The sequence below is a fragment of the Protopterus annectens genome, chromosome 17.part0 (genome assembly GCF_019279795.1).
Source record: "Protopterus annectens isolate FY-2018-M chromosome 17.part0, PAN1.0, whole genome shotgun sequence".
NCBI lineage: Eukaryota > Metazoa > Chordata > Ceratodontiformes > Protopteridae > Protopterus > Protopterus annectens.
Window position 1 is genome coordinate 371,168,609 of NC_056751.1, and position 14,762 is coordinate 371,183,370.

The 14,762-nt window shown below is 39.3% G+C and overlaps 1 protein-coding gene across 1 annotated transcript in view; it reads right to left on the reverse strand.

Annotated features, from left to right (window-relative positions):
• Positions 1 to 2,773: 2,773 nt before the first annotated feature.
• Positions 2,774 to 14,762, reverse strand: part of CHKA (choline kinase alpha) — a gene marked incomplete in the record, with an annotated part of 620,299 nt that continues 608,310 nt past the window's right edge. The window contains 2 exon segments of the mRNA XM_044059444.1: positions 2,774 to 4,017; positions 4,278 to 4,359. Of these exon segments, the coding sequence (XP_043915379.1) occupies positions 3,937 to 4,017; positions 4,278 to 4,359 (163 nt within the window).

Genomic DNA, 14,762 nt, shown 5'->3' on the forward strand with positions numbered 1-14,762 from the left:
CTTTGCTAAATTAAATACTTCTTATCTAGCAGTAATTTATAACAGCGAATTCCCCAGAAAAGTATACAGATTCAATATATTTCATTAGCTGTTCTGGGACTATTGATAATACACTGCAAAATATTTATCATAAACCAAAAAGCATATGTTAAGAAAAAATATTTAAAAATTAATGTCAGTGGGGAATTCAGACTGGAGTCATTTGGGGTTTAACTCCTTGAAGGTGGATATAGCCTATGACTCTTTTCAATAAAAATGTTTCCCACATTAGTAACTGTAATCATTTTTCACACAACAGACAAAAGAGTTATATTACTAAAGGTGTTTGCCTTTACTCAAGCATATGGTGTGGTCATCTATTTCACAGTTGCGGGATATAAACAGCAATTATTAAAAAAGTCACAGGAAGCAGAAAAAGTGGAATTTATTTCATAGCAGATGTGTTTTAAATATCTGTATACTATTTCAAAATGCTAGTCGATAATTTGTATTTGTGACTTGTAGTGTATTCTGTTGTGTTGCCCTTATAAATTCTGAGGAACACCACATTACATCATGGCAGCATAATCAGAATGTGACTCATGCAGCCTCATATCCTCTTATCCAGTCACAACTCTTGCCATCTACAACTCATTAAAACTATGAGTTATTAAATATCATTTTTATTTTTAAAAATAAATTCTGATTTGGGTATCATGGGGCTGTGCCCCCATACCCCCTAACTTATATATATAAACTCTGGGATGTACAACAAAGGGGAAAGGGGATTAATTTGACATTTAAAAACTAACAGTTTGAATGAGCTATTTTAACTCAATCAAGCATCATATTTACGATTTATACTTATACCAGCATTTGACAAGTTGCATGAAATTTTCTTCTGTTACTGTTTTATAGCTGAGTAAAGAGAACCATATAAATATATCAACAGTAGAATAAACAGGATAAAGACATCATGACTTAGTAATACATACTTAATTGTTTTGGGACTGGATAATTCCCACTGTGTAAATGAACTTTTTCATGGAGACAAGGCTTTGTTGAGACTTAAAGGGATAATGTTGTAGTGACTTATATGTTGCTGATTAATACTATTTTTGTGATAATATGATACCAGGTAAAATACTATTTGCAGCTGAGTAAAAAGAGAAATTATTAAATTTAGAACAAGGCACAGGCAGTGTAACTTATTTATAAAAACAAAGTTACTAATATGGAGTCAGTTTAACTTTCACTGCAAAACTATACATGCAGGTGAACATTCAGAGGTGCATTATTTCAATTACAAAAGCATAACTAAGTTAACATTCTTAAAGATAACACCATCTAGGTGTACTAATACAAATTTTAAAACTTTAACTGTACAAATTACTGACAGGGTAGTTATTCACAAATACACATATTTACAGATGCACAGTTGCAAGTAACACTGACAAAAGAAAGTATAGACCATAGTCTAACCACGAACTACAGGCACAGATAAGTAGACATTCAGAGTTATAAAGGTTGAGTTAAAGTAGCATAGTCCCAAAACGTTTGACACTGGATTATTTATCTTAGTGAATGAATAACAAATAATTGTGATTAGTGCATACTTATATAATGGTGAGGAAGGCACTTGTGATATGTGTACATGTGTGCGTGTGTGTGTGTGTGTATATATATATATATATATATATATATATATATATATATATATGTGTGTGTGTGTGTGTGTGTGTGTGTGTGTGTGTGTGTGTGTGTGTGTGTGTGTATATATATATATATATATATATATATATATATATGTGTATATATGTGTGTATATATATATATATATATATATATATATATACATACATATATATATATATATATATATATATATATATATATATACACACACACATATATATATATATATATATCTATATACACACACAAAGAATCATGCGGTATGCTTAGCAAACCAGATCATAATTCAGCAGGGCATCAGGAGTGGAGAGTCAAAGAGATGAAGTGGAGTAGCTGCTTTGGGAGGGCACGTTAGACGGATACATTGAATAAATGTGAGAACCGTGTAGAAGCAAAGGAGTAGTCATGTGTACATCATTTATACCATGGCATACATTTAAAAAATATTTTATTTTTCCAGTCAGGTATAGTAAGATTTAAAAAAAATCCTGGATATACATATATATATATATATATATATATATATATATATATATATATATATATATTAATTTCAGGGAGATGTTTTCTTAGTGTTATGGAAAAGTTTTGATCTTCTTCTTTCGGCTTTTCCCGGTTAGGGGTCGCCACAGCGGAACTCCAGTCCGCTAATGATTGGCAGTAGATTTTTATGGTGCCGGCCCAACCTTCAACGAAGGCACACCCATTCACGCATGTCTTTCGAATGCCACTTGACCGTGGGGAGGACATGCAGACTCCACACAGAAAGCACTCCAACCGAGAATCGAACGGGAGAACCTCTTGCTGTGAGGCAACAACACTACCGCTGCGCCACCGCGGGTATGGAAAAGTTCTGATAAATTTTCAAATTTCAACAATAACAGAAGAGAGAGAAAGAGGTTAGACAACACTACTGTGGATGCCTCCATAGCAAACAATGGTAAAGAAGCATCAGCTGCAATGCTAGTATTATGGGAGGCCTTTCTAGCTGCTACACAGAAATAAAATTATATGCCTTTTATGGGACATTTCATTCCATAATACTGGAACTTATGGTTGTCATCAGGATGGTGGTAAAGTCCGACTGTACAAGTACAGAACCTGTAAACTTTTCTGCTTTATTGGTGAGCTTACTGATGTTATGCATCATACAGATATGCCATAAATCAAAATTTCTTCTCTTCATACATAGTGTTCAGAGCCACTATCCTATGGACTGTTTAAAATACAGTTTATATCACTGTTACATACAGTCTGCAAAATTAAACTGTCTTGAAAAGATGAAAGCCTTCTAAAAAATACTATTTAACTAAAATGTGCAATTCTTTATAATCATAATTTACATAACAAAAATATCCTCTAAAATACTTTTTATCATTCAAGCAGTCATATGAAGTTATATGGACACACTGTGATAACAAACAGTGGATTATAGAACAGATTCAATGTTTCTAACAGCATGTAGTCATTGAGATGCTTTTTGGCCATCCTCCATCCATCCACAGCCCCTTTTCCCATTTTTCCACATGGGATCAGGGTGTCACTTCAACAGGGGCAATCATTTAGAGCCAACGTTTACACCACTGAGTTCTGTCTCAGTAAAATCTGCTCATTTTGCTGTTTTACATATGTAGTTTGTACGATTACCATTATTCACTGTTTAGAAACAAGAAAAACATTTCCTTTTGTTTCTGCTGATCATTTATGATCAGTTTATACTGACATCTCTAAGAAAACAAAGTACTCCTTGCCAAAACTAACTCAAAATCTGTAAACGACCTTTTCAAGTACATTACAGCACATGTACATTCCACATTGGTCCCTAAAACCAAATACACCTATAGAATAAAAAATAGTACTTAATTTATATAAAAAAACAGTTTTGTATATTACCATCAAGAGCAGGGATGAAAGCGAGCAGGAATGCACAGTAACAGAGCTTTTGTGCTTCTTAAAGCAGGAGCAGAGTCCCTGCACTTCTTCTGTTGGAATTAACACAAGCTTATCCAATCATAAACTGGATAACAGTTTTTGAAGCTCTGTCTTAAATAAGATGTTCCCATCACAAAAATGTATTTTGTACTTATATAATTTCACATAAATAATTTAGTATTTTAAGTTATAGATGTGTCTTGATTCAATACTTCTTCAGAGGCTTTTCATCTTTAATTTTTCACATTTTCTTAGGTCAGAGTTCCTGTACTTCTTTGCAACCACTTCCAACACTGGTCAACAAAACATGTCATGGATAACCTCTTCATTTCAGTCTTGTTGGCTTTTCTGGTAATTAATCAGCTTCTTTTTCTGTGCAAAGTATGTTTCAAATCTTGACAAAGCATAGTCCTAAGTGGAAAACAATATCTCAGGTTAAAGTAACATCATTGCCAGGTTTTGAGAGGTAACGAGATGATACATCTCAAATGACTGCACAGCACAACAATTAGTTTCAAAATATTCACTAGCATACCTAACATTCACAGATGTAAACAGTTCCTAGCTCAGTTATGGTTACAAGTGGAAAATAAAATCATTAATTACAAGACTACATTGATATACAAATCATGCAGTGAGGTAGTAAGGCATTCTGTTCAGCAGGTACTCACCAAATATCCAAACTCAATGGAAGAAATTTTTGCCTGAACAGTAGACCACAGGCCCCAGAAGAAATGGGATGCAAGAGCAAATCTAGTTAAAGCAAAACAAATTAATAAAACTGGTATTAAGTGCATATAATCATGGACATGTCAAAGTACATAACTCCTAGCTCCAAATGTTTACACAAAGGAATTGACATGTACTACAGCTGAGAACTGAATAATCACAAAAAAAAAAACATTTAAATAAATGATTGCTTCCTGTAACACTGAGATTTCTTTAAGTATGTAACAATTAATTTAAGTACAATGCTTAAAGATTTATTAATGCCTTTTTAATGATGCAAAAGTCAGATTAATACCCAAGAACCAGTGAAACCATGCATTTTTCCATGCCTAGTAAGCACCATGGGGTGGAGGTTTAAACACTGCAGTCTGTTCAACCAATAGCCACTAAATGAAACAATATAAATTTTATTGAAAATTCATCCCTAATTTTTTGCGAAATGAAAAGATAGAGACTGACTACTTCCAAAGTATTAGAACTCCTTATGTATAATAGAAAAAACCTTCATGTGCAAGGTGAAGAAATAAATTATACACATGAGGTCATAAATCCAGGAGAGGGCGGGAACATCAAACTGAAAATAAGCTATTTAGCAATTCATAAAAATATGTGTGTGTTTAAATTTAATACCTTTTCTGAACCAAGTCTTAAAAGAAACCTTTTTTTCTGGTAAAACACAGCTGTTTGAAATGGACAAATCTCAGCACCATGGTTTAAAAATATCTTTTTAATGCTTTCTCTGAAATTTAGAAAGGAAACAAAAACATTTGACAAAGTATACTAGATACTACCCATTAACAGTAAAGACAAAATACTACCCTACTAGAATACTCATATCAGGTGACATACATCCCAATCCTGGACCCATCCCTTACACTAGCCCCTTCTCCAAACTCAGGCCACTCTTCCTCAACAAACAAACAAATCTCTTTTTATTCTATCAATACCCGAAGCATCCTTAAAGTTAGCAATTTCATGCATGGATATCTAATCACACCCCAGATGTTATTTCATAGGTTCGTAAGTTCATACTAGGATATCTGCCCTAGGGCATTTATAAGCCTAGCCAGAGTGTGTTTGGCTTTCGCCACCCATTTTAAATTAATTTTGCTATGCCCTTTTTCGAGGTTAGAATACTGTGCCTCTGTCTAACAGTGACACAGAATTGATACCTGGGGTAAACCTACGATCCCCCATCCACTCATCAAGATTCCTCTTGAAGAGAGTCAATGAGGGACTCTGCCTAACCTGGACTGGAATTTTATTCCAGAGTGAAGGGAGCCTCTGGGTTATGAATCTGTCCCTCCAGCATGTCCTATTTATTTCAGTGCTGAGGTTCAAGTCTCTCGAGCGTGTAGCTCGATGGGATTTGGATTTTCTGAGGTGCAGCATGTCCATTAATTCCGGGTTGGACATGTCTTTATACGTCAGGCACAGATCGCCTCTGAGCAGGCGGTATGCCACTGAGTAGAGCTGGAGTTTCTTTAACCGGGCAGCATATGGCATCTGTTTGAGCCTTTTGATCCTCTTGGTGAGGTACTTTTGGGGTCTTTTCCAGTTGCTGCAGGTGTCTGGTAAGGTACATCCCAAAAGGGGCATTGTACTCAATTATGGGCCTGATGAGGGATGAGTAAAGAGGCAAGATGACCTCCCCTGATCTAGATGTGAATCCCTTCATGATTAAGTGGGCTATATAAAATGTTTTTCTAACCACTTTGGCCACGTGGTTGTCAAATGAGAGATTGCTATCAACTTGGGTCCCCAGGTCCCTAATTACTTCTTCTGTACTTAATGGATTACCACCTATGTGGTAATTTGTGGGCACTATGTTTTTGCCAGAGGGGATGACTATACACTTTTTGGCGTTTAGCTTGAGGCCATGGCTCTGGCACCAGTTGTCTGTTTCTATGAGGCCCTTTTGGAGGATGCTTGTGTCAGCTGGAGAGTCGATTATAGCGCCCAGTTTGCAGTCTTCTACGAACTTGGTCAGCCACAGTCCTTCCGTGTTGGCCTGTACCTCCGAGAAATATATATCGAACAGGAGAGGTCCCAGGACTGAGCCTTGTGGGACGCCACTTGTAACTGGTTTGGAGTCTGACATGGCTCCAGCAATTCTAACCATGTGGGTTCTGTCCTTGAGCCAGTTTGCAACCCATCTAGTGACATAGGGGTTTATATTTAAGCTGGTGAGCTTATCTATAATGCCCGAGTGGGGTATTGTATCGAAGGCTTTTGCGAGGTCCAGGTAGGCTGTGTGGACCACCTTCCCCTCGTCAATGGCCTTGGTGACTGTTTCAAAGAAATCAACCAGATTTAAGAGGCAGGATCTGCCCTTAACAAAGCCAAACTGGGTAAGATCCAGTGTCTGTAGGTCCCCAATATCTTTTTTTATGAGGTCCATGATGATCCTTTCCATAGCTTTGCAGACCAAGCTAGTCAGGCTTATCGGGCAATAGTTTCCAGGATCCGTTGATGCACCACCTTTGTGGAGAGGGACCACTGTTGCTGTACGTCACTCTTTGGGTACATATCCTGTGGTAAGGCTGAGATTGAACAGTAGTTTTATGTTTGGGTTTAGCTCTTCTTGGAGTTCATGTAGGACGCAGCCCGGGACACCGTCTGGTCCCATTGATGCTGTGTTTTTTGCTTTGGAGAGGGCGGCTCTTAACCGAGTATCTGAGATGTCAAGGGGGCAGCACTGTGCTGGGATAGATATTTGCCCTTTTGGTGGGGAGGGGGGGGGGAAGAAGTTTGCGCTGAACCTGTCAGCTAGGATGTTGGCAATGTCTGTGGGTTCGGTGTATTTTTTGTCATTTTGGACTAATTCTGAGCATATCTGGGAATTCCCACCCAGGTTCCTAACATAACTAAAGAAAGCCTTGTGATTATCCTTAGTGTCCTGTGCAATTTTTCTCTCGAAGCTGGCCTTAGACGATTTCATGAGTGCCCGTAGTTTTTTGCTAACACTGATCAGAGATGCCTTCCCTTTTTGGGATTTTGCTCTATCATGTAGTAGCTTCCTCCTTCTATTGTATAGTTTGTTTATGGCTGGGGTCCACCAGACAGGACGTCTGCCTTTGGAGGATTGGGTTTTGGTTTTATTTGGGATTGCATGATCCATGCATTCCTGAAGGTGTTCATAGAATGCATTTATAAAGGATTCTGCGGTCTGGACCGTATTTTCCACAGGCCCGGGGGCTTTGAAGGATTCCACCTCGGTTTTGAGGAGTGTGAAATTTGCTTTAGATAAGTTTTTCACTGTGGTTTTCTGGGCAGGGGGTGGAGTCGGGATGTGAATATCCAGTGAGATTAGTTTATGGTCTGATCTTACCAGTGAGGGATACACTTCTGGTCTGGAGCATAGAGTCCCCATGTTGGTGATGATCAGGTCCAGTATGTTTTCCCCTCTTGTGGGAGTGGTAACAAGTTGTTCCATAGCATTTGAGTTTATAAATTCTAGGAACCTTTGAGCTAGGGTGTTGGAGCTAGAGTAATGCTCCCAGTCTATGTTTGGGTAGTTGAAGTCGCCCAATATAATGGTGTTTGGAGAGACCTTCATATTTTCCAGTGTTCTCAGGAAGGCCGAGTGGGGTTCCTGGGTTTGGGAGGGTGGTCTGTAGCAGGCTATAAACTGGAAGGCAGTTTTACCCACTGTTAGTTGCACATGGATAGTCTCTGATGCTTCGTGCCGTGCCACCAACCTGGAGGTGTGGGTATCTTTGACGAATATTGATACTCCCCCTCCTTTTCTGGTTTGGTCCAAGTTTGGGGACGAAAAGCATGGTATGAGGTATAACCTGGTAGTGCTGGGTTGCTCTCGGGAGCCTTGAACCAGGTTTCTATTACTGCACAGACATCGATGTTCTCCATGCTAAGGAGAGTTTCGAGTGCATGCGTCTTGAGGTTTAGACTTCTGGCGTTGAGTAGCATTACTCTTAGTTTCTTATCCCTTGTGATACCTACGGAGGTGGGTTTGTCTTTTGAGCCTTGCCTAAAAAAGGCACTCTTGGGGTAGCAAGAGCCTTTGCCAATATCCGAAAGCCCAGGGGAGACAGGTGCAAGCCATCCCTAGCGAAGCATCGTGGCCTGTCGAGCATGTTATCCCAGGCTGACAGGCATTGGATCCCCTTTGAATGACACCAATACTTAAGCCAATTGTTGAAATTGATCATCTTGTCTTCATACTGTGGCATCATTCTTGTTGAGGGTAAGATGCTACTCAAGGTCAGGGTCATACCGGCCTGGGCCACATGCTCAGACAGCTCCTCTATGTCTCTTTTCATGTAGTCCAGGGAGGTACGTCTCAGGTCATTCACACCAGCATGGACAATGACTGAGTCATATTTGTACTTGCCTTGGAGTGACCTGAGTGCTTGTGTTATGTGGCAGATCCTAGAGCCCGACAGGCAGCTCACCGTGACCTTCTCCTTGTTCAGCCTGGTGAGCGGGACGTCAGTGTGCCTGACGATAGAGTCACCTATTACAAGTGTATCAGGTGTGTTGTTTAGCCTTAAGGGCTGTGACTGTTCGGCACACTGGCTTTGTGAGCTATGTGTTGCACGTGTTTTGTTTTGGGGTAGCGGTTGCTTGGGTATCTGCTTTGGAGGTCTTGGACTTCAGTAACAGAAACCTGGCTTAAACCCCATAACCTTGACAAAGATATCATCCCCCAGGCAATAACATAATTTGCCTCGACCGTAAAAATAAAAAGAGTGGTGGAGTTGCTGTTGGCTACTCTACTTCTCTATCTCCCATCCTATGCAATCAATTCCATCCTTTTCTCCTGCTGAAACACTGGCAGTTAACCTTAACTCAATAACTATACTACCATTACCATAGCAATCATTTACATTCTACCAGGTGATAATATTCCCCTGCTGGACAGCATTCTCTCCTATTTCTCTCAGACACATCCATAGAGAAATCATCCTCCTTGGGGACATAAATATTAATTGGCTAACCCTCAATAACCTCTGCTCCCCACATCATATAAATCTATATGGATTTACTCAGCTAATCTCTGAACCAACCCATTCAAATAACTCTCACTCCCCCAGTACCCTCATAGATTGGATACTTGTTTCAAATCCCTCTAAATATCACAATTCTGAAACACTTTCTGATTCCCTGAGTGACCACTCAGCCATAAATGTGCTCAGGTATACTAACCATCTCTCTAAACCACACAGATACATCACCCGCCACAATCTCTCCAACTTCAACCCAGCTGCATTTAAAACCCTCACCTCTAGAGTTAACTGGAACTTCTTCACCAAGCTCCCACTAGATGAAGATGTCTAAGCCTTCAACTGAACTTTCCTTGATATGTTAAACTCAATAGCCCCACTCTGAAAAATAAGGATAAAAGCTAACATATCCCACAGGCTATCAAAATCCATGCACCCTCATGAAAGCCAAAGGAAGCCACTGATAGGGCCTGGAAAACATGGTTACAATCTAAAGACTCTGCTGACCTACAAAGATATAAAGAACAAAGAAATCAGGCAAAAAAAACTTATCAATAATGACAAAAAGGAATTCTACAACAATTCCCCAACAACTCTAAAATCTGATCCAAAAAATTCTGGAATGCAATAAACCAAATACAACATCCTGGTATCTCTACCTCACCCAATCCATGCCCTGACAAATCACCAGATGAAACTGCCAACACCCTTCAACACCTACTTTATTGAATCAATATGCAAACTTTTTAACCTTAAACTCTCTAACACCAATGCCCCAAACTGCCCTGAACCTTCTTCAACTGCTAACTCTCTAAACACTTTCTCCCTCAAACCTGTTCCCACTACCTATATCAAAATCCTGCTCTGTATCTGCTGATAACATCCCATCATACTTTCTCCAGATAGCAGCTCACTCTCTTGCTCTGCTCGTATCTATCATTATCAATAACTCTATCTCTGAATCTAAAGTCATATCTATCTGGAAACAATTCTACACCCTACCTATTCATAAACTCCTCAGAAATCTCTAATTTCAGACCTACTGCTATCCTCTCTCCTCTCTCTAAAGTCTCAGAGAAATGCATACATACAAAAATTGTGCAACATCTTACAGGAAAACCTACTCACTTCTACACAAAACAGTTTCCGACCTAAACATAGCACCACCACTGCTCTTCTGTCCTTCCTCAACACTATTACTTTAGCCACAGATGATCATAAACTTATCTCCTGTCTATTCCTTGATCTCGCAAAGGCCTCTGACAGTTTCTCACTCTCTGCTACTGAACAAACTGTTTAACCTCAATTTCTCCCCAGACATAGTCGCACGATTCTCCAGCTATCTTACAGACAGATTTCAATCAGAGACATGGCACTCTGCTCTATCTACTCCCCTTCCAATAAAAATGGGTGTCCCTCAAGGATCCATTCCCAGAGCACTACTTTTCAATATCTTCACTGACTTACTCCATTCCTCCTGTCCACATTCTTCTATAGCCCAATACGCTGATGACTCTACAGTCAAGACTATAGCCAATTATCCCTCTGAACTCTTATCTGCTACCCAGTCTTCCTTTAATTCAGTGGATGCATGGCTCTCCAACAATCAACTCATCCTCAACCCCCCCAAAAAATAAATAAATAATAATCTTTCTCCCTAAAACAGTTAACCATATCAAATCTTCCTTTTCCATACGGTCACTTAACAATATCCCTATTGAAGTTGAATCCAGCACAACATTCCTCGGTGTTACCACTGATGATCAGCTAAAATTCGACCTTCACACAAATAATTGTATCAGGAAAACCCACCTGAAACTAGGACCTTTATACAGAAACAAAATGCTTACCTTCTTCCCTGTTTAACATGGTGCTCACATTCTCACGGATCTAAACTCGTCTCTACTTACTAAGCTCGAGTCAACATACCACAAAATAGCTAGATTTGCAGCTCAATACACCTGTAAATCTCACCACTGTCTCTCTCTAAAACACTTAAACTGGCTTGAACTACCTCACCTACTCTTCCTCTCACAGCTTCAAACCATACACTCAATTCTATATCAGCTAGCCTATTGCCCAGCTTTACGTTTTCTCATCTCCCACTATTCCCCTACAAAAAAACCCTGCAGCTCATCTCAAGATCTATTAAATATTTACAAACCCAAGTCTAGATCAGGGTGCAACATATATAGCTACTACCCCTCCGTAGCATGGAATAAACTCACTCTTGAAATCAGAGCTCTCACACATCCCAAACAATTTAAATTGACCACAAAAGAGTACTTTAAAGGGCAATGGATCTGCCACTGTTCTTACGCTCCCAGAATATTATTATTTTATTTTATTTATTATTTCTTTTATTTTACATTTGTTGACCAGGAATATCTGACTGGATGCATGTCCATTTTCAGTGGATGCCCGGGGAGAAAGGCTCCACAGTAAAATTCAGACAATCATTACAAGGAGAAAAGCTCTACAGTAACATTCAGACAATCATTACAAGGAATACAGAGGTGTTAAATTCATAGAAAGTAACAGTCTTAACATAGACAAGTAACATAAGTGTGTGAAGTAGTTTGTGGATAGGTAATTTAGAAACCTGGCAATGGTATAAGAGTGAAAAAGACTATGGGAGGTATAGTGGATGGGGTTGGAGGAAGCTAGAGTGACTGGTATAAGAGTGAAAAAGACTATGGGAGGTATAGTGGATGGGGTTGGAGGAAGCTAGAGTGACTGTCTTAGCTGGAGTGGAGGCTGTAGTAGTGGGGAGGGGAAGCAGGGGGGGGGGGTTTTAGCCAGGTGGGGAACATGTGCAGATCCATGAGTGCATTAGTTGTTCCTTCAGGAGTCTTAAATGTGGCCTTTGAGACAGCTGAGGTAATACAGGTGGGTAGGAAGTTCCAGATTTTGCCAATGTAGTTGTAGAAGAGGGAGTCCCCTTCTGTGCTGTTGGTTTTTGTGATCTTAAGAAATTTTTTATTGCCAGAGCGGAGTTGCCTGGTACTATCTTGGGGAACTAACAGATTAGCCAGTGATGGGGTTTTGTCTGGGAATAATAGGAGTTTGTCGGCAAACAACAGCTGATGATTCAAGCCAGTCAAGTTGTTTTAAGGATAGGCAGTGGTGGGCATGATAGGGAGCACCTGTCGCGAATTTTGCAATTTGATTATAGCAAGTGTTGAGTCTGGCAATTTTGGTTTTGTGTAGGTTGGTGAGAATGGGTGAGGAATAGAATAGTGTAGAGAGAAAGTGAGTCTGAGCAATTGTTATCCTAGCGGGTTGTGTTAGGAAGGGTTTATTTTTATGTAGACTGCTTATTTTTTGTGAACATTTTTAATGGTTTGGTTAATATGATGATCAAATTTGAGGTTATCAATGGTAACTCCTAGCAGTATGGTGTGAGTGTCTGGGGAGATGATGGTGCCATCTCTGGAGACTATGTTAAATGGAATGTGTGTGGTGGTAGATTTGTTGGGTGAGAAAAGTAATTGTTTTTTGGGGGGCTCAAAATTAGGTGTTTGTGAAGAAACCAGTTTTCTGCAGTATGGAAGGCTTGTTGGGTTATAGAGCAAAGTGTCTGAGGGTCATTGGCTGAAGAGACAAGTGTAGAGTTGCTAGCGTATTGTATAACTGCTGCATCCTGAAAGATAGTGTGAAGATTGTTGGTAAAAATGGAAAATAGGAGGGGACCTAATATGGATCCCTGTGGGACCCCAGTGGTGATGGGAAGCAGTGAGGATAAGTTACTGTCCCACCATACTGCTTGTTGTCTTCCTTGTAGGTTGTTCTCAAACCAAGCCAGGGTTTGGTTACTTAGGCTGAGATCAGTAAGGGCATGTATCAGTTTGGGGTGACTGACCATATCAAAGGACTTAGACAGGTCCAGAATTATGGCAGAGGTTAGTTTGTCTATGTGTTTGTTTTGAGTGATAAGGTTTGTGAAGGAAAGTAGGGCAGTGGTAGTGCTATGAGCTGGCCTAAATCTGTGTTGTGCAGGAGGGAGAAGTTGGTTATTAAGCAGGTACGGCATGAGTTGGTGGTGGGTGAATTTCTCAAGTATTTTGGCCAGTGGAGCCAGACTGGCTATGGGGCGATTGTTGGTGAGATCCTTAGATGAATATATTCATCTAACTAACCCCTTTTTCTCTTTATTCTCCACCATCTCCTCTTATAAGCAACCTATATTACCTCGGACCTACTCTATCCTTCTTCCCCTCCAAGTCATCTCTGCACTTTCTTTTTCCTTCCTTTCTCTGTAATTACCACCTAAGACATTGAGTACTATATTTATATAACATTTGTATTTCAGTACTGTTGCTTGTTTTTCTTTTGACATTAATTATATTGACTTACTGCATGTGATCTTAAATTACCATGAAATGTTATATTGTTTGTATTATCTTAGCTTAATTTTGTCTGTTTTAATTTGGAGCTTTTCTCCCCGTGCCTCTGCTGAAAAAGGGCTTCGGCTCAGACAGACATTTCCAGTCAACAAATGTAAAATAATAAATAAATGAATAATACTATATTTGCATTTTTCCTGAACAATGGCAACCTGAGGAGGTGATTACATTAAGTAGATGCAAATTTCGGTCTATATTACAAGATTGAAAGTTTAGTTAATCGAATAAATAAAGATCGATCTTGTAATATCGTAACCTAAAAATGTCAAACAACCGATTTAACCCAGGGAAACACTTTCCTTGGCTGTTATGTGGATTATGCCCTTTTCTCCAATTTGGAGCGATCTCGGAGTTGGTTTATTTAGTTAGGGGGTGTGTGGGGGGGTACAGCCCCCTACATTGATTTCGAATTTAAAGGTTTTTTTTGATGCAGCCAGGGGAAGTGTTTCTCTGGGCTGAATCGGCCATTTGACATTTTTAGGTTTTGATATTACAAGATCGATCTTTAGTTATTCGATTAACTAAAGTTTCGATCCTGTAATATAAACACACAAATTCTTGTTGAGGATTCAGATACTGAGAATGGGTCTACAGTCTTCCAATACTTTTTAAAATAGGAAATATCTTTAGTAGAACATTTTACAATCATTCAATCTGGGGACTGGAAACAGTGTCTATAAGTAAAGTAAGTAAAGAAGGGAGTCCTCCTCTGCCTCCTAATTCTATGAAAACAGGAAGAGATAGCTAGGGAGGGAATGTGTCAATCAACTGTCACCCATTTGAGTGTGTGCTGACTGAGCGAAGAAATTTGCATGAAACAACTTTCACCAATGTGGAGTTTTCTTTTTTCCACTGTTGCCTGACCTCTGAGTAGGTAAATTTAAGTGTGTGTGCAGGAGGGCTTTCTTGCCCTGCAAACATATATTTCCTCAGAGATACGCCAAAAGTTGTTTTGGCCTTTTATTTTCTTGATTGATCACCACTTGCTCAAAGAATTGTCAACTGACAGACGTTAATCAACTAGGGAAGGAAGTCTGAGGCAGATACTTCACTT